The sequence below is a fragment of the Scyliorhinus canicula genome, chromosome 9 (genome assembly GCF_902713615.1).
Source record: "Scyliorhinus canicula chromosome 9, sScyCan1.1, whole genome shotgun sequence".
Taxonomy (NCBI): Eukaryota; Metazoa; Chordata; class Chondrichthyes; order Carcharhiniformes; family Scyliorhinidae; genus Scyliorhinus; species Scyliorhinus canicula.
Window position 1 is genome coordinate 102,305,005 of NC_052154.1, and position 25,554 is coordinate 102,330,558.

The 25,554-nt window shown below is 46.4% G+C and overlaps 1 protein-coding gene across 1 annotated transcript in view; it reads right to left on the reverse strand.

Moving 5' to 3' along the window:
- The window catches only part of LOC119971581 (mucin-6-like), a 246,839-nt gene extending 221,949 nt beyond the window's left edge, over positions 1-24,890 (reverse strand). The window contains exons 1-5 of the mRNA XM_038807348.1: positions 24,692-24,890; positions 15,021-15,143; positions 12,321-12,441; positions 8,720-8,858; positions 5,488-5,592 (exon numbers count right to left, since the gene is read on the reverse strand). Coding sequence (XP_038663276.1) covers positions 5,488-5,592; positions 8,720-8,858; positions 12,321-12,441; positions 15,021-15,143; positions 24,692-24,881 — 678 coding nt within the window. The 5' untranslated portion in view covers positions 24,882-24,890. The remainder of the gene's footprint in view (positions 1-5,487; positions 5,593-8,719; positions 8,859-12,320; positions 12,442-15,020; positions 15,144-24,691) is intronic.
- Positions 24,891-25,554: the final 664 nt, after the last annotated feature.

Below are 25,554 nucleotides of genomic sequence, written 5' to 3' on the forward strand. Positions count from 1 at the left end.
GTGTGCTCGGTCGACCTGCAGTGACCGGTCAAAGCCCCCTCCCCCATGAACTTCTCCAGAATCTTAGCTACATATGTGCCAGCGTCCGCCCCCTCAATGTATTCAGGCATCCCCACAATTTGTAAATTCTGTCTCCTCGAGCGATTCTCCAAGTACTCCACCTTCTCCATTAATCACTTCTGATTCTCCTGCATCACACCTATTTCGACCGCCAGTTTGTGGAGCAGATGAAGGGGGATTTTAAGAGGTGGGACGTGCTGCCACTGTCATTGGCGGGACGGGTGCAAACAGTGAAGGTGACGGTGCTGCAAAGGTTCCTGTTTATATTTCAGAACCTCCCAACCTCTGTCCCGAAGTCATTATTTAAAAAGGTCAATGCGTTGATCTCATGGTTTATGTGGATGGGGAAGACCCCGCGGGTCAAGGTTTTTTTTTGGGAGCAGGGGCAAGGAGAGGAGGGGTTGGCGTTGCTGAAAATAATGAATTACTTTTGGGCAGCTGACATCGCTCTGGTCAGGAAATGGGTAGTGCGATAAGGTTTGGTATGGGGCGGATGGAGGCAGATACTTGCAGGCGAATGAGTTTAGGGATGTTGTTGACAGCGCCTATGCCATTCTCACCGGCCAGATACTCCTTGAGCCCTGTGATGGTGTTGACCTTGAGGGTATGGAGGCAGTATTTGAGACTGGAGTGCACCGGAGGAGCTGGATGCGAGGTTCGGGGGTGGTGACAGGCGAGGATTGAGTGGTTTGGGAATCTGTTCGTAGAGAGCAACTTTGCTAAATTAGAGGACCTGGAGGAGGAATGTGAGGTGCCTGTGGGGAATGGTTTTACAGGTTCGGGATTTTGAGGTGAGGGAGGTGCCTTCCTTTCCCAGGTAGCAACCCCTGGGACTGCAAGATAAGGTGTTGTCGAGGGAAGGAGTAGGGGAGGGGAAGATGTGAGAGGTTTACAAAGAGCTGATGGATTGGGAGGGAGTCCCGTTGGGAGATGTTAAATGGAAGTAGGAGGAGGAGCTGGGGGGAAGGCGAAGGCCGGGACGTGGGAGAAGGACCTGCGGAGGGCAAATGCGTTCTCGTCATGTGCAAGGCTCAGACTTATCCAGTTCAAAGTGGTCCACAGGGCGCATATGGCGGTGGCTCGGATGAGTAGGTTCTTTGAGGGAGTAGAGGACAGATGTGGGCGGTGCGAGGGGAGCCCTGTGAACCATGTCCACATGTTTTGGGCGTGTCCGAAACAGAAAGGGTTCTGGCAGGGGATTGCAGATGTAATGCACGAGATAATGGGAGTGAAGGTGGCCCCAAGTCCAGAGGTGGCAATATTTGGGTGTCGGACGACACGGGTTTCAGGGGGCGAGAGAGGCTGATGTCTTGGCCTTTGTCTCCCTGATAGCCCGGAGACGGATTTTGCTTGGGTGGAGGGACTCGGCGCCACTGAAAGTGGGGCTGTGGGTGAGTGAGCTGGCAGAATTCCTGAGGTTGGAAAGGATCAACTTGGTCTTGAGGGGTCAGTTGATAGGTTCGCCCATAGGTGGAAACCATTCATTGAATTCTTTATGGAGGATTAAGGTGTCAGTGGAGGGGAAAGGGGGGATGGAATAAAAGGGTAAAATGAAGTAGGCTGGACAGGAGGAGGGACAGGGCAGGTGAGGAGTGGGTGCTGTTATTTATTATGGTGAACAACATTACTTCTGCTCTTATTTGATTTGTTTGCTGTTTGGTGATATAAATGCCTGATACATTTTTTTAAAAAGTTCATAAGATATAGGAGCAGAATTAGGCCATTTGGCCCATCGAGTCTGCTCCGCCATTCGATCATGGCTGATCTCATCCTGGCCTTAACTCCATCGTACTGCCCGTTCTCCATAAGCTTTCAACCCATTACCAATTAAAAATCTGTCTGAACTCCTCCTTACATTTTTACTCAATGTCCCAACATTCACTGCACTATGGAGAAGCAAATTCAACAGATTCACAATCCTTTGGGAGAAGTAGTTTCTCCTCAACTCCATTTTAAATTTGCTATCCTAAGACTATGACCTCTCGTTCTTGCTCTTGTAGCCAGCATTTATTAATTTGGCCCAGTTAAGTTTCTGGTCAACAATAAATCCCACGATTTTGATTGTGGGGATTCAGTGATGGTAATGCCATTGAACTTCATGGGGAACAAGGTTAGATTCTTTCTTATTGATGATGGACTTCTCTAGCACTTGTGAATGTTTTCTGCCATTAATCAGCACAGGCCTAAATGTTGTCCACGTCTTTCTGTATATGGACACAAGTTGCCTCACCGATGAATTTAGAGGTCTATGGAGATAGGGCTAAATTGTTTCAACAGCTCTCTGGGTAAAGAAGTTTCTCCTCATCTCATTCCTAGTTCTCTTGCTTATCATCTTGAATGTGACCTTTAGTCACTGACATATCAACTAGTAGAAAAATATCCTTCTTTACATTTCAAAATTGTTCAGAATTCTGAACACCTCAATCAGGTCGCAGTTTAATCTTCTCTGCTCCAAGGAGAACAAGTCCAATTTCTCCAATCTTTCCTTGAATCTAAAATTCCTCATTCCTGGTTATCATTCAAGTAAATCTCCTCTGCACTCTCTCCAGGATTTTAACATTCTTCCTTAAATAAGGTGCCCAGAACTGAACACAATACTCCAAATGTGGTCTGACCAATGATTTGTAGAGGTGTAACATCACTTCCTTGCTTTTATACTCTATTTAGAAACCCAAGGATGCTATAAGCCTTCTTAACACATGTTTCAACTTGCCTGGCCACCTTCAGAGAATTATGCACTTGAACCGCGAGGTCCCTCTGCTCCTGTACTCTCCTCAAAGTTGTACTATTGAGCCTATATTGTCTCTCCATGTTTCTTCTACCAAAATACATTCCCTCACATTTTGCTGCATTGAAGTTCATCCGCCAGGTATCTGCCCCTCTGAAGTCGCTCAGTGTCATCCTCACAATGCACCATTCTTCCTAGCTTAGTATCATCCGCAAATTTAAAGATTTTGCCCTCAACACCCACTTTTAAATCCTTTATATAAATCAGAAAAAGTAAGGGTCCCAACACTGAGCCCTGGGGAACAGACAAGTTTTCAACTTGTCTCTGAAAAATGCCCTTCTATACCTGTTTCCTCTCTTCAGCCAACTTCTAATCCATGCTGCCAAGGACCCATCAATCCCCACAAAATTGAATTTGCCAACCAATCTGTCATGTGGCACTGTATCAAATGCTTTCTGAAAATCCAAATGTACAACCTCCACAGCACTACCTTCATCCACTGCTTGTATCACCTCGTCAAATAACTCAATTAAATTTGTCAGCCATGACTTGCCCTTGACAAAGCCATGTTGACTAGTATTAACTTACTTTTCTCCAAGTGTATATTATGGCCTCCCATCCCTCATTATGGCCTCCATCAGTTTTCCCACTATTGATGTCAAGCTGACAGGTCTGTAGTTATTCTTTGTCCTTTTCTTAAACAATGTTGACCCATTTGCAATCCTCCAGTACCCTGGGATTAATCCTGTATTAAGAGAGACCTGGAAAATTTCAGTCAACGGTCCACAATATGCTTGCTTACCGCTCTCAGCAATCTAGGATGCATCCCATTTTGGCTTGGCGAACTCTCTACCTGGAGTGCTGCCAGCCTTTTTAGCACCTTTTCTTAATCTATTACTATACTGCTCAGTTGCCCAACACACACATTTTCAATTGGGCCATTGTCACCATTTTCTAATTTGGTGAAGACAAAGCAAAATACTCATTTAGTACCACGACCATACCCTTCACTTCAGTAAGCAGTTATCCCTTATAGGGCCCACTATATCCTTCACTAATCTTTTACCATTAATATGCTTGAAGAAGATTTTGCTATTTGCTTTAGCACTGCCTGCAATCCTTTTCTTATGCTTCCTCTTAGCCTTCCTTTTTCCAGCCTTATCCTCTCCTGAATTTGAGATACTCTTGCTATTATTATTCCGGCATTCATCGAATGCTTTCTGTTTCTCCTTATCTTATCATGAATATCCTTAGTCATTAAGGTTACTCTAGCTTTGGACCCTCCCATGTTTCTTGAGGCTCGAACCATGTTTCTGTCAATGCTACGATATCACAACTCCAGAGGGCAATTTCTGCTTCCGGTTCGCCAATTTTGTTGACTATCCTCCATGCATTTACATAAATACAATTAAACCTTGCCCTTATCTCTTTCTTGCTATTTGGGAGACAGCTTTGTTCACTGTCAATACTCAAAAAACTTCTCTCACTTTCTTTTGCCTATTCACCATCTTCTCTCTTTTACAGTCACTGGTACTTTTAAAACTAGGTCTATTTAGTGAACCCATGCCCCGCCTTACATGTAACATCTTTTTCTAGGTACTATGCAGCTACTTGAGAATTCCCAATGGGGAGTGTGGAAGGCACCATCTTGGTAAAGAACTGACAAAATTCATCCATTACTCATATTTGAAGCATGCATTCATTTATTTGCATATTCAGAGAAGAGGCTTACACATGTGCCTGTGTTCTCTGCTGAAACATTGGTTTATCCTGAGGCAGATGACGTCAGTATGGACATATCCGAGAAATCCAACTCTAAACACCATGTAAGTAAACAGCACATACTTAACAATCATCAGTACTGTCAGTTCCATAATATCCAACATGCTTTCTGGTTCCGACCTCCAGTAACAACTTGTGCGACACCTCCCTGCCCCCCCCCCCCCCCCCCCCCCCAACCCTAACCCAACAATTGCTAACTCAGTCCACCCCTCACTCTAACCCCAAAACTCACCCTGGAGATTTCTCGACCTACCAACAATATTTGTGAAGCCTGCAAACTAGTTACCCACTACCCCCACCCCTGCAACAAATGGAATCCTGACAACAAATTCATCCATTACTACTCGACAACCTGTGATCAAACCCAATCACTTGCCTAGAAACTGGAGCATTATCCTGAGTGGGCTGATAGTGCTGCATCATCTATGGTGGGATTCTATGGCCATCGGGCAGATGCAGCTGTAGAATCCCGCCCAATGTTAATTGAGTTCTCCATTGTACATGGCTCGCCCGTGGCGTTCTTACAGCGGGCGGGGTGGGAGAATCCAGCCCTATATTATGATGAGATCAGAAGTCCACAATTCTGGGCTCTCAGGATCTCTCCATTTGAGGATTCAGCTGTTACCCTGTCTGGGTCAGCTGTCTGAAAATGGACGCTCCAAATTTATCCTTCCGAGAAGTTATTTTTACGTGGATTTTATTGAGACGTATAAAGTGTACCAAAAACAGTATTAAATCCATTAAATCTTGTGAAAGGGAAGTGGATAAACAGAGGAATGGGATTAAGTGTATACTCTTTCAGAGAGCTGGCACAGACATGATGGCTTTCTTCCGGTCCATAAAATTCAATCATCTGTTATGGCTTTTCTTCAATTCAAATCCATATTTTCATCAGTATGCTACACTAAAATACTTACCTTATCACTGGTGTAAATTATCGCACTTAAAGAGGTTTCTGTGGGCTTCACACCAGATTTCTCAAATTGTGCCTCGATGTGTCCATTGCTAGGTATTATTGGACTCTGCAGGGATAAAATACAAATCACCAGTTAATGAGATGATTATAGAGAAATATTATTTACTATATTTAGAGTAGACTATTCTTACACCCATCTAATCAGTCGTCATTCATCCATCCATGAATTATTTTTGAAGGGCATTTTTGTTTAAATTCCCTACTGTTTAAAAAACCTATTAGGCATCCATACAAGATTATCACATATTAATACTTAAAATGGACCAGCTTCACTGTTAGTAATCCAAATTAAGCAGCTATGGTCCAATACCATATTTGTACTTGCTGGTAAATAGAATGAAACTTTCAACACCTCCTGAATTTAAAATTTTGGGCACGATCCCCCGGCCACACTGCACCGGAAAAGCAGCTCGCCACGGCGCTGTGTGGCATTGAAAGCTGGGAGACCCCGGGATCTACCCGGCTCACAACGCCTCGCGAGATTCAACACAATCTCGCAAGACGTTGCAAGGTGAATCCCACTCATTGCAACTTTTTGGCAAATCTGCATATTAGAGCGAGGCAGTAAGCTTTACTCAAATGTGCAAATTCCCAAGGTACCTGCAGCTTTGTAATTCAATCCCTTCACCTCGGGGACCTTGTTTGAGCGCCGTTTCGTATAGGTCCCCAAACGAGGACCAGAGGGAATGGCATTCATGGGAGTCTCCAAGGAGATCAGAGGTTCCCAGCTGCATGGCCTTTGGGGAGGGTGGTGCCCTGGCACTGCTGGTGCCACCTGGGCATCCTGATAGTACCAGCCTGGCACTCTGGCAGTGCGACCTGGGTGCTAGCATGGCACTGCCAAGGTGCCAAACTGGCTTTGTTTGTGCGTGCGCAATCGGGCCAGGGTTGCATGGTGTGGGGGGTGCAGTGCGGGGATGGGGGGTGCTGGGGCCCCTCCCATATTGCGTTCAGCTGGAAGGGAGGTTGGGGATTCTTTTGGAGTCCTTGGTGATCGTGACACTTTTTAAACTCTCGCTACAACAGGGAGTTCCGGTGAGCAGAGCTCCCCATTGTAAAAAACGGGGATATGTGTGGCCTCGGCCTCGTGTTCTCCATTCAGGCCTCTTATTCAACATGAGTCGCGTTGAATAGCTGTGTGTTTCTCGGCTTTGCGAGTTCCGGGAAATATGCGGCTAAATGCGCTCACTTGGAGACTTTGTTCCCTCTTGGGAAGACCGCGCCCAGTATCTTTCGAAAGAGGACAAAAAAAAACTACTCTGCATTACTGTTCTTCCAAGTCGCAGATGCAATAATATTCCCAACAGGCAAATCTGCTTTCTACTAAGGAAAGCAGGGAAAGGAGAGGTCTGTTGTTACATGTTAGAAGAACCTTATTTCCACAAAATGTTTTTAATGAATGATGTTTTGGCAACTCAGGTTATGAAGGAATCCCTTCTATAGGCAGAGCCTTGTTTCAGAGTTCCTCAGCGTAGTGTCGTATGCCCAACAACCTTCAGCTGCTTGATCAATTACCTTCCTTCCAACGTAAGGTCAGAAGTAGCAGCGCCGCTGATGGTTGCACAATGTTCAGCACATTATCAACTTCTCAGACAAAGAAGTTGTGGATGTCCAAATGCAGCACAACCTGGACAATATCCAGGCTAACAAGTGGCAAGTAACATTTAACCACACAAGTGCTAGACAATGACCATCCCTAACAAGAGAGAATTCAACTAGCGCCCCTTGGGCTGAAATCTCACTATCAATACCCTGGGGGTTATTGTTGACCAGAAACAGAACTGGGCTGGCCATATAAAGACGGCGTCAAAGGTCAGGTGTTAGAAATCCTGTGGTGAGTAACTCACCCCCTTCTCCCCAAAGCTTGTACTACAAGGCATAAGTCAAAGTGTGTTATGGAATACTCTGGAGTTGCCTGGATGAGCGAAGCTCCAACAACACTCAAGAAGCTTAGCACCATCCCGGACAAAGCAGCCCCTTGATTGTTAACCAAATCACAAACATTTGCTTCCCCCACCACCAATGAACAGTGGTGGCATTGTGTACCATTTATAAGGCACACTGCAGGAACTCACCAAATTTCACAGACAGCACCTTCCAAACCCATGACCACTAATAGTTAGGAGGTTAAGGGCAGCAGACACTTGAGAACATCACCACCTGGAAGTTCCCTTCCAAGCCTTCCTGACTTGGAAATATATCACCATTATTTCACTGTTGCTTAGCAGCACTGTGTACCTAATTCACAAGGATAGCAGAAGTTTAAGAAGGCAGCTCACCGCCACTTCCTCAAGGGCAATTAGGATTGGACAATAAATGCCGGCCCAGCCAGTGATCCCATGTTCTGTAAATATATATTTTTAAAAATCTTTTTATAGACAGAACCTTTCTTTCAGTGCCTCGCCCTAAAAGAGTCCTTCTATAAGCGGTACCTGACCCTCAGAGATCCTTCTACAGGCAGAGCTTTGCCCTTAACTTTTCTGTCTTTGAGGGCTTCACCCTCAAGACCTTGGCCGGGATTCTCCCCTACCCGGCGGGGCTCCCGGCGTGATGGAGTGGCGTGAACCACTCCGGCGTTGGGCCGCCCCAAAGGTGCGGAAGTCTCCGCACCTATAGGGGCCAAGCCCTCACATTGAGGGGCTAGGCCCGCGGCGGAGTGGTTGGCGCTCCACCGGCTAGCGTGAATGGCCTTTAGCGCCACGCCAGCCAGGGTTGAAAGGACAGCGGCGGGACTTCGGCCCATCGCAGGCCGGAGAATCGCCGGGAAAGGGGGGGTGGGGGGGGGGGGGGGGGGCGCCGACCGGCGCGGCGCGATTCCCGCCCCCGGCCAATCTCTGGTGGCAGAGAATAATTCGGGACACGGCAGGGGTGGGATTGACGTGGCCCCCGGCGATTCTCTGACTCGGCAGGGGGTCGGAGAATCCCGCACCTTGCCCTCAGAACATCATGAAGGGCAGCAGCTTGCTATCAGGACCCATTCTTTAACAGGGCCTCAACATTGGGGCTTTTTCTTCATTGCTTGCCTTTCCAAGCATCAAAGGTTTGCCAGGATTAAACATAATAGTTAAAATTACCCAATCATACGCTAACAGTAACTTTCAGGAACATCAAACACTAACTTCACTCTGTCATTTAACTTCATAAAGTATGAATAAACTGGCACAAGATCTTACTTTGACCAGCACAAAGATGCAGACTGAGTGGAATCGATATTGTCTTGAATCAAACGTAGTAACAAATGAACCTCCTTCAATGGAACATCGCCCTGGACACCTGAGATTAGTGCATTTCCACTGGCCCATAGAACACACACTGCAAATAGCAGACATATTGAATACACAGAATTCATATGCAAGACAACAATATTAAAATATTCTTCTTTCAGGAATAATCTTACAACTGTCTAATTTTGTAGCAATTTTAAAAAATGCCTAATTCTTAGGTCCTCTGGTATTCTCCTGTAAACTGTTGTAGCTTGTGTGGAAGATCAGTGGAAACCCTACTTTACGTGGTTTTTGCTAATGTTACATCAAAGCTGCTGAAGCTGATCATGACCAAGGAAATTCTTTATGTTCATATGGGGAAAAACTTTGGGTCTAGATTTCCTTGGAGCTTCTCTCGCTTTGCCACCATGATTAGCTAAAGCCTTTCCGATATGCTTGGTTCCGATATGCTTGGTCACATTACTGACTGGGATTACAGGCAAAATTCCAAAGTTAGATGACAAGAAACTCTCCATAGTAACATACAAAGGAAAAATGGATAATTACTTGAAGGAAGGAAAATAACATAGCTATCGGGAAAGAGCACAGGAGTAGGATTAATTGGCTATCTTGACAAAAAAAAAGCTGCCAGAAATACAAAGAGCCAAAAAGCTTTTTTGTGCTGTATAATTTTATTCTCCATATTAAGCACTTGCATTGCCTTGCAACAAGTTCAAAAGACCTCTTTCAAATTACTTTGCAGCCTCACTGGAAATATCCTGGGCGAAATTCTCCCCCCCCCCCCACGACGGGTGGGAGAATAGGGGGAGGGCCTTCCCGACTTTTTTGACGCCCTCCCGCTATTCTCCCCCCCCCCCCGCCGAAATCCCGACAAGAATCGCTGCCGCCGTTTTTTTACGGCCGGCAGCGATTCTCAGCTGTTAGAAGGGCCGAAGTCCCAGCCCTTTACGACCTTTTTACGAACGGCAAACACACCTGGTCCTGCCGTTCGTAAAAACGTCGTGACAAACTCGCAAAAAATAACCATGGCACCGATTGGCACGGCAGTACCACGGCCGTACCAAGGGTGCCATGGGCCCGCGATCGGTGGGCACCGATCGCGGGCAGCGGGCCCGATGCCCGCGCACTATTTGTCCTTCCGCCGCCCCGCAGTATCAATACGCGGGGCGGCTGAGGGGCAACCCGGCCCGCGCATGCGCGGGTTTCGCGCAAAAAACGCGATGACGTCACCCGCGCATGCGCGGGTGGAGTCTTCCCACCTGCGCATGCGCGGCTGACGTCATATGACGCGTCAGCCGGCGCTAACTCCGGCAAGCGGGCTTAACGATTTTCGTTAAGCCCGACTTGTCGGAGCCTCCGACGTCGGGCTGCTAGCCCCGACGGGGGACCAGAATCGGTCCCCCATCGGGAAGGGGCGCGCTGCCGTAAAACCCGCCCGGGTTTTACGGCAGTTTTACGATTTCTCCCGTTTTGGGAGAATCTCGCCCCCTGTGCATGTGCACAAAATGAATACTTGTCACAAGTATTCACTCTTTATTTTTGAACATATAACATTCAACTGACTGGAAATTTTGCAATTAGAACTGGGACAGCGCAAACTGGTCGTAACATACTGCATATTGTACAGTAGCTGTGCACTAAATATGGAAATAAAATTCATGCAGCCTAATTCCATTTGTCTACCCAGTTGGTTTCTCCCCCTGTCTTGCTACATTTGGATGCCCTCTCTTCTTGAACAATGTACAAATCCTGTCTGTGGTGATACATGAAATCTTCCTTTTATTTTAATAGACCAGGTGTAGTATAATTTTAATTCACTTGTGTAGCTGTGGAATGCAGTTAGCAGTTGAATACTGAATTATAAACTGAGTGTTTTTTTACTGATATTAATAATACCATCATTTTTGCTTGTTGACCTTATTTCTGGAGGTTCAAATTTTCTGAAATAGACAAATAAGTTAGCACTTTCTGCTTTAATTTTACCTCCACTTATTCCTGTGTTAAATTTCTGAAGACAGGTAAAGCGGTCCCTGGACACCAGTCCAGATCTTGAGCCCAGCAGCAAAATGACAGTACTGACCTCGAAGTAAGCTGCCCAAAAAGATCTTGCAAGTATTGGGACTATTTGTTACTGTTCTTGATGTTAGTTTTATTCTGGCACCAGCTACTGGTATCCATCAGTAAGGATTCCATCAAGCAGGCTAAGCAGCAAATCACATTGAAAAATTTCACAACTTGCAAATCAGGAAATAACAGATAGATTTTCTCATTCATTTCTTATTTTACAGTAAGTGTAAGTGGAATTAAGGTAGAAGCTGAAATATCAAACAAACTTTAAAATATATATCTTTTGTGAAAAATAACTTAATTGTTCACATGGAATGGAGGAATTTGGTATTCCACAAATTTAAAGTTAGTGTTTCAGGGCAAGAGGGTTTCTTTGGCAGTGGAATAACTTTGTATGCCAGTAAATTTCCAATTGCATCACACTTAGCAAGACGTAACTCTTTTTAGGCATTTTACTGCAAAATTAATACCTTTATTCCAGAAAAAAGTGGAAGATCTATTTAGTGATTTCTAGTTGATTTCCATCTGCAAGAACTTCAACAGTGGACCCTATGAATGGGTGGGGAAAGAGGGGCAGAGATTTCTGGATTTTCACACAAAAGTTGCTGTCTGTTCAAATAGAATAGCGATAGAAAAATCTGACAAGTTCACCATAATAGAGCCACAGAATCCAGACCAATAAGTTAAGTTTTTAACTTCAATGCCTCAGGTGTAAAACAAGAATTGTGAATCGGTCAACCATTATAGAAATAGTTAAAAAAAAATGTCATTACAATCATTGGAAATAAAAATATTGCAATTACCATTATGATCAATTCTTTATTTTTTAAAAATATTGCTATTCTCCTACTTTTTCACATTTTCTCCTAAATTTACACGAGTGGTAACCCTCTATCCTTCCCCTCAATTCAAATTTGACCTTTTCAAGAGTCAGGAATTCCAGCAGGTCCCCCCGCCACACCAGGGCACAGGGTGTAGAGGTTAATCTCCACCCTAACAGGATCCGCCTTCAAGCGTCCAATGAGGCGAAGGCTACAACATCTCCTCACCCGCATTCCGCCTCCGTACCCGTTTCCAACCCCGGCTGGTCCGACACCCGATATGGCCTCCCGAGTGCCCGGGTCCACTTTCACATGCACCACCTTAGAAATTACCCTAAAACCTCCTTCCAATAATCCTCCAGCTTTGGACAGGACCAAAACATATGAACGCGGTTTGTGGGGGCCCCCCGCAACATTCACACACATCATCTACCCCCTCAAAACAGCAGGCTCATCCTCATCCTTGTAAGGTGTGCTCTTTAGACCACCTTCAGCTGTATCAGCCCCAACCTCGCACATGAGGTGGAGGCGTTCACCCTCTGGAGCAAGTCACACCAGAACTCCTCCTCCATACCCTCTCCCAACTCTCCCTCCCACTTTCATTATGATCAATTCGTAAACTGAAAATCTACCCCAATAGTAAGTAGTAAGATTTTTTTTACCAGTTTCTGCAGAGTGCAGAGATTTTATCTCCAGGACTGTAGAATGCCCCATTCCAAGTGCAAGGACACTCATTTAGATGTATACAAATGTTCTTGTTGGTAACATCATCAAAAACAGTCCCTGTGGAAAATATGGCAGTGAGTATATATGTTGATGGAAGAATTACCCTACCATGGAGTAGTTGGTTATATCTTCATGTCTCGGGCAGCACGGTGGCACAGTGGTTAGCATTGCTGCCTACGGCGCTGAGGACCCGGGTTCGAATCCCGGCCCTGGGTCACTGTCCGTGTGGAGTTTGCACATTCTCCCCGTGTCTGCGTGGGTTTCACCCCCACAACCCAAAAGATGTGTAGGTAGGTGGATTGGCCATGCTACATTGCCCCCTAATGGGAAAAAAATAATTGGGCACTCTAAATTTTTTAAAAAATATATCTTCATGTCTCCATTTTGAGCCCATTATTCTCATGGTCCCATAGATAGATCCTTTGCAGATTGTATGGAAGATAATGGGTGGGATTCTTCCGTAATCGCCGGGGTTGGCAACTCCGGTGGCACAGAGTGACGTGAACCACTCCGGCGTTGGGCCGCCCCAAATCAGCACCTTCAGGGGCTAGGCCCACCCCGGAGTGGTTTGCGCCCCGCCGGCCGGCAGGGAAGGGGCTTGGGGCCACACCAACCAGCACCGAAGGGCCTCCACCAGCCGGCGCGAGTTGCCGCATGCGCAGGAGCGCTACCCCGCACATGCGCAGGGGGCTTTGTTTCCACACTGGCAATGGCGGACTGCTACAGCCGCCGGTGCGGAACAAAGAGTGCCCCCACGGCACAGGCCCACCCGCGGATTGGTGGTAATTCGGAGGACAGCAGGGGCGAGATTCACGGCAACCCCTGGCGATTCTCCGACCTGGCGGGGGGTTGGGGAATCCCACCCAATGTGTCGATAATCCTAATAATTACAGTAACATAGATACATTTGTTGTAAAACTACCAGGCAGTCCTTTGAATAACTTAACCAGCAGTGCACGTGGTGAGTAGCTTATGCAGAAGAAACCTTTTTGTCCGAAGAGTGATAAGAATGTGGACCTTGTTACCACAGAGTGGTTGAAGCGAATAAGATGCATTTAATTGGAAACTCGACAAACACAAGGGTGAAAAGAAAATATGGTTATGATGGTAGACTTAGATGAAAAAAAATTAGAGGAGGCTCAAGTGAAGCATAAGCACGTATTGGGCTAACTTGCATTTTTCTGTGCTGTTCATTCAATATAATACAATGTAATTATGAACAAAGCTTTTAGTGTGGTCCTATTTGTAATTTCAGTTAAAAAGTGCACCACATGCAGCAAAAATAAGTAGCTTTTGCAATATTTTCAATTTTAAATCTCTGTCACAAAAGCTGACGTACTCTTTTTAATAGAAACAATTGGCAAAATCCTCTGGCCACGTTGCGCCAGAAAAACAGCTCGCCACAGCGCAGTGTAGCCGCTGAAAGCCGGGAGATCCCACTCTCGGGATCTACCCAGCTCACAATGCCTCGCGAGATTCAACATATTCTTGTGGCACGGTGCAAAATGAATCACACCCACAATGAGGCAGTAAGCCTTACTCTAATGTCAGATTCCCAAGTACCTGAGGCTTGAGCATTCATTCCCATCACCTCGGGGCCATCGGGCGAGTCCTATTTGGTACCGGTCCCCACAAACGGGGACCAGACGGAATGGCACTCGTGGGGGTCTCCTAGGGGATTGGAGGCCCCCAGCTGCATGCCCTTTGGGCAAAGTGCTCTGGTACTGCTTGTGCCACCTGGGTACCCTGGTAGTGCCACCTGGGTAGCAACCTGGTGCTGCCAAGATGCCCAGATGGCACTGCTAGGTTGGCACTGTCAAGGTACCAAGCAAGTTTTTTTGTGTGTGTGAACAAGCTGGGATTGCGCGGCGTGGGTGTTGGGGGAGGTCTCCCATATTGTGTTCAGGCTGTGGGGCGGGGAAGTTGGAGGGCCTCAGAGATCAAAATGGCATCCCGATCTCTCATTACAACAGCGAGTTCTGGCGAGCAGAGCTCCCCATTGTACAAAACGGGACTATGTGCAGTCTCGGCCATGTCTTCTCCATTCAGGCCCCTTATTCAAAGCGAGTTGCATTGAATAGCCATCTGTTTCTTGGCACTGCGAGTGGACTTTATTCCCTTTAAGGAAGAACGCGTCCAATAACACTTCAACATCATCTGCAATATAAGATTATTAAAATTCAAACTGTGTTGTGCATTAATGGTAAATGTGATCACTTGCAATTTTGCTAGCTTTCTATTCTGCACCATCTACTGCTCTTCAACAATAATCCGAGAGTAAATATTGCTGATGAATTTTGTCTGGATGGGGATTTCATCAGACATTCCCACTCCGTTGTCACAGCTTCACTCGAAATGCGCAGTATCCCCTTTGACAAATCTAACCAGGTTTTCTGCTCTACTTATGACAGAGCTGGAATTCTATGGAAATTCACAGCCAAGACATTAATATCTGTAAGCATATTCAAGATTAAATTACAAGTTTTAGCCAAGGGTCCCACTCCCAAATGTTAACTTTGCCTTCATTTGCAGGCATTTATGAACGCACAGTGCAATTCTACAATTTTGATTCATTTTGGATTTCCAGTCATTCCCCTTTGTCTCCATTTTCTAACTGATTTGAGGAAGTGATTTACCTTCTGGGCAGAAGCATCCATATGTGCCGTGACTATCACAGGTAGAGCGCAAGTTGGAACATGTAGGAAAGCAGGGGGATCCACTCTCTTGGTACACCTGGTTCGTTGAGCATTTAAATGGAGCTAAAATAAACAGAGTTGTATCACAATTCTATGAAATGAGGATATATTCTGCATATAGAGAGTTCTGGAGCAAATTAAGCACCTGAATTAACTTGGTTTAAAATCCCTTCAAGACCCTTCAGAATAAGTAAAACCTTTCAATAATACTATAGTTCTTTGTAAAGTCACTGAGAGAATTTAGAATATAGTCCATTAATACTTAATACAGAAACATTCTTTTAATCAGCCAAACCAATTTTTTGTGCAGGATATGTGAGTGGAATAAGATCATACCAAAATATACAGATGAGGTATCGCAAACAGTGAAATTTGATGCAAATCACAATCTGTTTCATTTTGTAGAATTTGCAGTCGTTCTCCTTTATTATAACAAAAACTGTACTTGATTTGAAGTGACAATGCCAGGTGAGTTTAAAACAGAGAAGCAGAAGGTGAGGTATTTTGGTAGATGGACTAGGGAAGAGGGAATATATTTCTAATGAGATTGCAAGTGCCAGAGTGACCAGGGGTCACAAAGATATTAGTTCTTGAGTGGGGAATATTGAGAGAGTAGTTATTAAAGCATAGGGGATCTTAGACTCCATAAATAAAATTAGGGAGTTTGAACCTTTAGTAAGCTCGAGTAAGGCCATGTCTGGAGTGTTTCATCCAATTTTGGCCATTTTGTAGGGGTCAATGAGAGGGTGCAGAAGAGGTTTACCAGAATGGTCCAGGCATGAGAGACTTTAGCTACAAGGTTAGATTGGAAAAACTAGGTTGATCTCCTTGGAGGAAAGGAGATTGAGGGGAGATTTGATAAAGGTGTACAGGATTATGATAGGATTGGATAAGATAATCAAAAAAAAGCTGTTCTCATTAGCTGAAGATACAAGGGAAGAGTTAAGGTTTTGGGCAGGATGCAGGGGATGTGAGAAAGACTTATTTTACATAACGCATAATTAAGAGCCAGACCTTGATGAAAATGAGTTGCGGAAATAGAAAAGACTGCTGACTTCAAACGGAAATTGGATGGGCACTTGAAAAAAATTAAACTTGTAGGTATAGACCCAGGGAATGAAATTATTAGATTTCTCTACAGAGAGCCAGTATTGATTCAATAGACTGAAAGCCCCCCCCCCCCCCCCCCCCCCTCCCTTTCTAGGCTATAATGACTCTTTGAACTGAATTTAACAGTCGTAGCACTGACTCTGTCCACCTATCTGAAAACCAATGGCACCTGTCGGCAGCTATTTGCAGGAGCTTCCAAGGGATAAATTTCTATCTGGCAATCTGCTGTCTGGGTTCCTCTGACTTTGAAGTTGCAGAGCCTTCCTCCAGGAGCTGTAAGTCAATCAGAGACCTAGCAGCAATGCCACTGGGAATGAGGGGGAGCTGTTAGATGTTCAGAGCTGAGTGACGGGGGAAGGGGTGCTATTGTGTGCTCAGTGTTGAGGGCTGCCGAGACTTTGGGAGGGTCAAGGGAGGTCATAGCTATGATGGACCCATGGACGAGATGATGCCTTCGTGATTAGGTCAGAGTGAGAGTGAGAGAGTGAGGGTGGGAGTGAGAGTGAGAGAGAGTGTGCGTGTGTGTGTGTGTGAAGTCTGAGTATATGTGTGGGTGTGTGTGGGAGTGAGTGCATTTGGCAGTGATTAAGTTAAACTGCGTGTGTATGAATGCCAGTGTGAGTGTGGGAGTGTGTGCGTGGAAGTGAGTGAGCGTGTATGGGAGTGAATGAGCGTACATGGGAGTGAGTATGTGCATGGGAGTGAGCATGTGCATGGGAGTGAGTGGCAGTGACTGAGTGTGGGAGTGAGTGGGAGTGACTCAGAGCCCCTAATACCCATTCCAGCATTTCAGGAACATTTTACTCAGGTCCTAAATGATTGCGTGAGGGATCTGTCAAATACAAAAAAGTGGGAATCAGTATTTGTTGACCGTAATGGATGTGTCTACTAGATTTCCGGAGGGCTCCCTTCTCCGCGCCGGCCCCGACATAACATGGCGTAGGGCTACAGGGGCCGGCGCGGAACAAAAGAGGCCCCCAGCCCAAGAGGTAGGCCCGCTGATTGGTGGGCCCCGAAAGCGGGCCAGGCAACAGAGGAGGCCCCCCCTTCCCCCCCACCAGGCCGCCCCCAGATGCATCCTCGCCGCAAGTCCCGTCGGTTAAGTGCAGGTGTGGGCGGCGCCGGCAGGACTCAACTTTTTTAGTGTGGCCGGTCGGCCCATCCCGGACCGTGAATCGCCCGGGGGGGGGGGGGGGGGGGGGGGGGGGGGGCTTCGAGCGGCCCCCAACCAGTGCCGTGCCGACGCCAATGGCGCCGGTTCTCCGCTCTGTGGAGAATCGGCGGACCGGCGTCGGGGCGGCTTGGTGCAATTCGCGCCGGTCCCGCTGATTCTCCGGTCCAGCCCCGGGGCGAGAGAATTCCGTCCCCAATTATATGTCGAGATTATTCAGGAAGTTATGCATATTTTAGGAATAAATCAATTTAACACAACTGCGTGTCATCCATAATTACAAGGATTGTTAGAAAGGTGGCATCAAATTTAATTTGTATTATTTGCAATTATGGGTGCACCAACTAAATTAAGTCCTTTCAAATAGATTTTTGGTCACGAGTAAGATAATTATTTAACTTAATCAAAAAGAAATTGGCGAGTCAGCATTCGGAGACTATTGACACATTGTTGCACTATGTGTCAAAACTTAGGGCGAGATTAACAAGGGCTTGTGAATTAGCTGGAAAGTATTAAAGCAATGAGAAAAAAGACAGATAAGGAATCAAAAATTCATAGTTTTGTTAGTGGGGGAAAGTACACATACTTTACCAATGGTAGGTGAACCATTAAAAGCAAGGTTTAGTGGGTCTTATCAAATTGAAAGGAAATTGTGAATTATTTTTCCCCCCCCCCCCCCCCCCGCGCAGTGAGTGCCCCGCCCCTCCCCCCGCGCAGTGAGTGCTCCGCCCCTCCCCCCGGGCAGTGAGTGCTCCGCCCCCCCGCGCAGTGAGTGCTCCTCCCCTCCCCCCCGCGCAGTGAGTGCTCCGCCCCTCCCCCGGGCAGTGAGTTCTCCGCCCCAATGCAGTGAGTGCTCCGACCCTCCCCCCGCTCAGTGAGTGCCCTGCCCCTCCCCCGCGCAGTGAGTGCTCCGCCCCTCCCCCTTCCCATAACAGTGAGTGCTCTGCCCCTCCCCCCCGCCCCTCCCCCCACACAGTGAGTGCTCCGCCCCTCCCCCCACGCAGCGAGTGCTCAGCCCCTCCCCCGCCCCTCCCTTCCCCCGCCCCCCCCCCCGGACAGTGAGTGCTCCGCCCCTCCACCCGCGCAGTGAATGCTCCGCCCCTCCCCTCCCCCGGCCCCCTCCCCTGCCCCTCCCCACCCACGCCCCTCCCCTGCCCCTCCCCACGCCCCTCCCCTGCCCTGCCCCTCCCCACCCCTCCCCCCGGGCAGTTAATGCTCCGCCCTCCCCCCTCCCCTCCCCTGCACAGAGTGCTCCGCCCTTCCCCCTGCGCAGAATCGGCGGCAGTTGTGCGCAGTCGATGCCACGCCAGTCGGGGGCAGTTGAAAGAGGCCCCCGCTGCGATTTTCCATGGTTGACTAGCCGAGTTCCCACCAAGTTTCGCCGTTGTGGTTCACATATGGTACCACCCAGCGGGAGCTCAGATCCGCGGCCGCGGTGAGTGTCCTGGTCAGGGTCGGGGTCGGGGGGGGGGGGGGGGGGGGGGGGATCAAGTGACGGCCAGGCCCGTGATCGGGGGACACCGATCAACGGGCACGCGCGATCTGGGGGGCTCCTACCTTCTTCCGCATGGGCCCGCTGTGTCGCTACGCCATGTTGCGTGGCACCGGCGCACAAATGGCCACCACACGCAAGCCCCGGCGTGGAAACGTGCGTGGATCCGCACCGGCAGTGCAGGGCCGTGTATCGGCACCGGAGCTGCATGGAGTACTCCAGCGCCGTGCTGGCCCCCTGTGGGCCACTGAATCGCTGGGCCAAGAGAACCGTTGACGCCAGCGTGAAACACTCCAGTGTTTACGCCGGCGTCAACACTTAGCCGAGCTATTGGAGAATCATGGCCATAGTTTTCCAAACAAGGACTTGAATGTGTTGAAAAGTGGGATAAGCACATTTATTACCAAACTTGACTTACTTAAAGGATACTGGCAAGTACCTTTATCGGACGGGTGAAGGAAGTTTTGGTATAGTGATGCCAAATGGTCTGTATCAGTTTAACATTATGCCGTTTGGAATGAACAATGTGCTAGCAATATTTCTATAGATTAACCAGAAAGGTCCTTTCTGGACAATTGTGCAGTGTATATTAACGATTTGGTGGTGTTCAGTCAAACGTGGAAGGAGCATTTAAATGAATTATTTGATCGACTACAGGAGTCTGGATTGATGGTAAACATGGCTAAAAGTTAATTTGCAAAACTTCAAGTCACATTCTTAGGTCATACTTGGACATGGTCAGCTGGCCCCCATGGAATGTAAAAACGAAATCTAGTGGGAAGTTTCAATACCATCAATGAGGAGAGTATCTGAGATTTCTGGTCCTCAGTGAACTCTACCAGAAATTTGAGCCAAATTGTGGATGTTCCACTGACTAATCTTCTGAAAAAGCTTAGGAAATTTCAGTCAGATTTTTCGGAGGCATTGGACAATTTGAAAACTATGTTAACCACTCCACCAATGTTGGCCACACCTAATTATACTAGGAAATTTAAGGTGGCAATTGATGAGAGTGAAGTGGGCGTTGGTGCTGTGCTGCTGCAGGACGACGACAAAATAACAGAACGGCCTGCTGGTTTTTTTCTTAGACACTAAATATTCAGCATAAGAAATATCCGACCATCAAGAAGGAGACATTGGGCTTGATTCTCTGTTGGTGGGGTTTTCCGGCAGCGCACTCATGCCTGGGGATTTCCCAACGGCATGGGGGGGGGGGGGGGGGGGGGGGGGGGGGGGGTGCCCACAATGGGAAACCCCATTGGCAAGCTACTGGGACAGAGAATCCCGTTATGGTGGGGGCATGCCACAATAGAAAACAGGTGCGGTGGGACGGAGAATTCCATCATTGAGTTGGTCTTGGTGTTACAACGTTTGACATTTCTGCTGCAAAACAATTCATGACAGTATTTGGAAAAGGTAAGGACAGAAATGCAAGACTGTTTAGATGAAGTTTATTGCTGCAACCAATAAAAATATCCACGCAGCAGGAAGAGAATATCTGCTTGTAGAAGTTTTATCACGACTTCAAAATGTGAGAAGACTGGATTGTACAAAGATGTAAAAGGACTGAAATGACCATACTCATATTTAAATTTACATGCTTAATGTAATATATGTATCTTATAGAGTATTAGTTGTGTTTAGTAATGACAATGTTTAGAGTTGAAAGGCTTTGGAAAATTATACTGCTGGTTCATTTTTCTAAGAGGGAGGTGTGATTAATGTCGGTATTTGAGATATATTGTATTATACGTTTTCAGTGCAGTCAGAGTTAAATGCGTGGGTTTTATGTGAATGATTGCTGCAATAGTGTTACAAGACAGCTGGAGCCAGAGGTGCAATTAAAGTATCGTAACGTTTGGGTTGATGGATTTTTGTTTGTATTGAGAGGGTTCCCTGTGGAGTAGATCATTAGACTATGAAGTTAATAGGAGGAGCCAAGGGTTGAAGCATTCAGGATTTTCAGAGAGATTTAGTTTGTAGCAGGAAGGCGAGCTGAGAAATTTCTGAAAACATACAGCCAGAAAGTCTACATTGTTCTGCTAGGATGTCAGGACTATCTTTCAAGCAGTCTCAAAATACATCTCTGAATTCCTGGATGGTAACTATTTAAAAGTGGATTGGGATCTGAGATGGTTTTGTTTTTGGAATGGAAATAAAGAGAGCAATTGAGGGTTATTGTGTCACTGTATTGATTAGCATTGTTTCAGGAGTAATTGTTGGCTATTTTCTTGTCCGATGTTAGTAATAAAGTTTGTTTTAATATGCCTTATCCCTATTTTGCATGAATCATTCCTGGAACTAAGTATCCTTTCCTCACAGTTTTACAAAATTAAAAATATTGGGCTTTCTGTCCAGTATCCTAGCCACTGTTGGGGGCTGGTCCGGGATCATAACATATGTTTCATTTACATAGGACACTGGTAAGACCACATCTGGAGTATTATGTACGGTATTTGTCCCATTATTTAAGGCAGGACGTAAATGTGTTAGGAGCAGTTCAGAGAAGGTTTACTAAACTAATACCAGGAATGATGGGTTGTCTGATGAGGAAATATTCGACAGGCTTGACTTGTATCTGCTGGAGTTTAGATGAGGAAGAGGTAACGTGATTGAAACAAAGATCTTGACAGTGTGGAATAATCTAGAACTAGAAGTCACTTTTTAAAATTAAGGGGTTGCCCATTTGAGACTGAGATGAGAAGACATCTTTTTCTCTCAGACGGTCATGAGTATCTGGAACTCTCTTCCTCAAAAGGTAGTGGAAGCAGAATCTTTGGTTTCAAGGTACAAAGATCCTTGATAAACAAGGGGGTGAAAGGTTATTGGGAGTATGCGGGAGCTTATGGTCAGATCAACATTGATCTAATTGAATAGTGGAGCAGGCTCGAAGAGGCGCGTAGCCTACTCCTGAGGAGATTGCTGAGCCTTGGCTTTGATTTTTAAGTCATCATTGGCTACAGGAATAGTGCCAGAGGACTGGAGGATAGCAATGTGGTCCCTTTGTTCAAGAAGGGGAGTAGAGATAACCCCGGTAACTATAGGCCGGTGAGCCTCACGTCTGTTGTGGGTAAAGTCTTGGAGAGGATTATAAGAGATACGATTTATAATCATCTAGATAGGAATAATATGATTAGGGGTAGTCAGCATGGTTTTGTGAAGGGTAGGTCATGCCTCACAAACCTCGAGTCTTTGAGAAGGTGACTGAACAGGTAGACGAGGGTAGAGCAGTTGATGTGGTGTATATGGATTTCAGTAAAGTGTTTGATAAGGTTCCCCATAGTAGGCTATTGCAGAAAATACAGAGGCTGTGGATTGAGGGTGATTTAGAGATGTGGATCAGAAATTGGCTAGTTGAAAGAAGACAGAGGGTGGTGGTTGATGGGAAATGTTCAGAATGGAGTTCAGTTACGAGTGGCGTACCACAAGGATCTGTTCTGGGGCCGTTGCTGTTTGTCATTTTTATAAATGACCTAGAGGAGGGCGCAGAAGGTTGGGTGAGTAAATTTGCAGACAACACTAAAGTCGGTGGAGGTGTAGACAGTGCGGAAGGATGTTGCCGGTTACAGAGGGACATAGATAAGCTGCAGAGCTGGGCTGAGAGGTGGCAATGGAGTTTAATGTAGAGAAGTGTGAGGTGATTCACTTTGGAAAGAATAACAGGAATGCGGAATATTTGGCTAATGGTAAAATTCTTGGTAGTGTGGATGAGCGGAGGGATCTCGGTGTCCATGTACATAGATCCCTGAAAGCTGCCATCCAGGTTGATAGGGTTGTGAAGAAGGCCTATGGTGTTTTGGCCTTTATTGGTAGAGGGATTGAGTTCTGGAGCCATGAGGTCATGTTGCAGCTGTACAAAACTCTGGTATGGCCGCATTTGGAGTATTGCGTACAGTTCTGGTCACCTCATTATAGGAAGGAAGTGGAAGCTTTGGAACGGGTGCAGAGGAGATTTACCAGGATGTTGCCTGGTATGGAGGGAAAATCTTATGAGGAAAGGCTGATGGACTTGAGGTTGTTTTCATTAGAGAGAAGAAGGTTAAGAGGTGACTTAATAGAGGCATACAAAATGATCAGAGGGTTAGATAGGGTGGACAGTGAGAGCCTTCTCCCACGGATGGAGGTGGCTAGCACGAGGGGACATAGCCTTAAATTGAGGGGTAATAGATATAGGACAGAGGTCAGAGGTAGGTTTTTACGCAAAGAGTGGTGAGTAGGCCGTGGAATGCCCTACCTGCAACAGTAGTGAACTCGCCAACATTGAGGGCATTTAAAAGTTTATTGGATAAGCATATGGATGATAATGGCATAGTGTAGGTTAGATGGCCTTTAGTTTTTGACTTCCCATGTCGGTGCAACATCGTGGGCCGAAGGGCCTGTACTGCGGTGTATCATTCTATGTTCTATGTTCTATGTTCCTGTTCCTAAATTGCATGTTTGAATTTTGGGAATTTTCCCGATTTGATGCAGGTGCCTCGGTAAAAGGTGCCCAATATACATCAAATTTCAAGGGCAGGATGGAGTTGGGCCCACAGTGTCCAGAGGCAGAGTGTCAGCAGCCATATGGGGCCAGTCAGGTCATAGTGTAGGTATCCTATCCAAGAAAAACTTGGAGGGGTGCCAGGATGGGGCGGGAGTCTTGGAATAGGGTCCCATCTGTTGTTTTAATGGAGCCAAAGTTGTACCAATTTGTGAAAATCCAGTTTCAGAGTCAACAGTGATAGAACAGAACCCCATGGATAGTACCTATTAGTAACTGATGGGATGAACTCCATGGGAAAGCACCAACTGTTTATGACACTGATCACTACTTGACGCAAGGAACTCTATGAATCAAAACTCTATGGGTCAGTATCTGTAAGTAATCAAGGGAAGGATCTCCATGGACAGGACTTTACAACCCTACCAGCAAGTTCGGTGGCAGGGGTCGGTTCCCAATAAGATTCTGCAGGTGTCACCTACTCCCCACTCTGCCCCTGACTTAGCAATGATTTTACAGGCGAGGGTGAGGCTTAGGGCAGCCTGCCCACTCTCACCATAATTGAGGCCAATTAACAGCAACTTTAAGCCATTTCCCACCAAGTTGCAAGTTTTAGATTGGCAGGTGTTAGGGATGGGAGGGAACCCTGGCACATAAGCCTACTTGGGCCTTGGATGAGAAGGGGCAGGACATCTACTCAAACTCCCTTTCCTAATAAGGAGCCTAGGGCCCCAAATTCTTCCCTTCACCACCAACATCCAGGCCCTGACCTGTGTAACCTGGCTTCCCTAGACCCTCCACCACCCGCACACCCCTGTCTTCTTTGGGCCTCCTCTACTGATCCTGGACCTACCTGCATCCTGGAATCCCAGCACTTCATTCTGTGGGGTGATTCAGTGAAGTCCCAGCAGTGGCCATTGTTCTGAATGGATTGGTTTGCAGATTTCTGAGGTGGGATTTCACTCTGTAGATGAGGGCTGTCAGGAATGAGGGGGTGCATACCAACATTTTTGGTGGTGGGGGTTTCCAAATATTTCTGCCCCCTAGGTTTGTAACTAGCAGTAATTGATGGGAGGAATTCCAGGCATCAGGTCCTATTAGTAATCAATGGAAGGAACTGTGGGGGTTATCATCCATGTGCAATCAATTGTTGAATCTCCATGGGTCAATATCCATCATGCTGGATGATTAATGTTTCAATTACAGAACAGGAAGAATGCAGGAATGTATCAGTTATTGATAGTACAAACAAGATGAATAATCGTAGGATGAAGAAATGTCTTATTTTGGCAATAGTCTGCATCTCAGTATACTGTTGAGAAAAATACGTAGAAGCTGAGAGTTGTTTTCTAACTTACGACACAGCTGATCATGTCTCCAGTTTTGACAGGGTTGCAATAACCTTGAACACTCCCTTGCGTATTCTGAGAAAGTGTCACAAGCACAGTTGGCATCATATTTCTTGGGGCACTCTGAAAGGTCCTGTTGACAGCTTTTAATATAGCTTGATTCTGGAATAGTACATTTCTGGTGCAATTTTTTATCCATCAATGAAGTACAAAACGCTAGCTAAAAAGTGAAAACATCAGAATAATTTATTACTGGTGATAGGAGATTTTTTTTCCAATGTAATATTGTGAAACTTACACTTATTTCAGAGAAAGGCAACATTATTCTTCAGTACATAACCATGAGAATCTTGCAATGCCTGATCAAGTCTTTACAGCATGGTAAAAATCAGTTAGGAAAGACCATTGTCTCATTGAGTTCACCTTCAGTTAACTCTTTCTTTATGTCAACTTATTGGAGCCAATTCTCCGAGCCCCACGCCGGGCCGGAGAAGCGCCGCAACCGCGCCCACGACACCACAATGCCGGCGCGCGATTCTCCGAGGTTCGGAGATAGACAGATTCCCGCCAGCGCCGTTACCCCTGGTCGCTGCCGGCAGGAAACTCTGCGCGAACGGAGAGGGGGGGCTCGTTCACGGGGGGAGGGGGGGGGGAGGGGCCTCTGATGGGGTCTGGGCTCCATATTGCAGAATTGCCCCCCTTATATTTGCACCTTTTAGTCTCATATTTGTGAAACAAGAAGAATGTGACAAGATAGTAGTTCAACATTAGTGTAAAATTAATATCATTCATGAGTAATAATGGAGGCTGGTCTAATCTATAACATTTAATCTTTACTATGGAGTAATCATGGAAATGTATCCATCATTAAT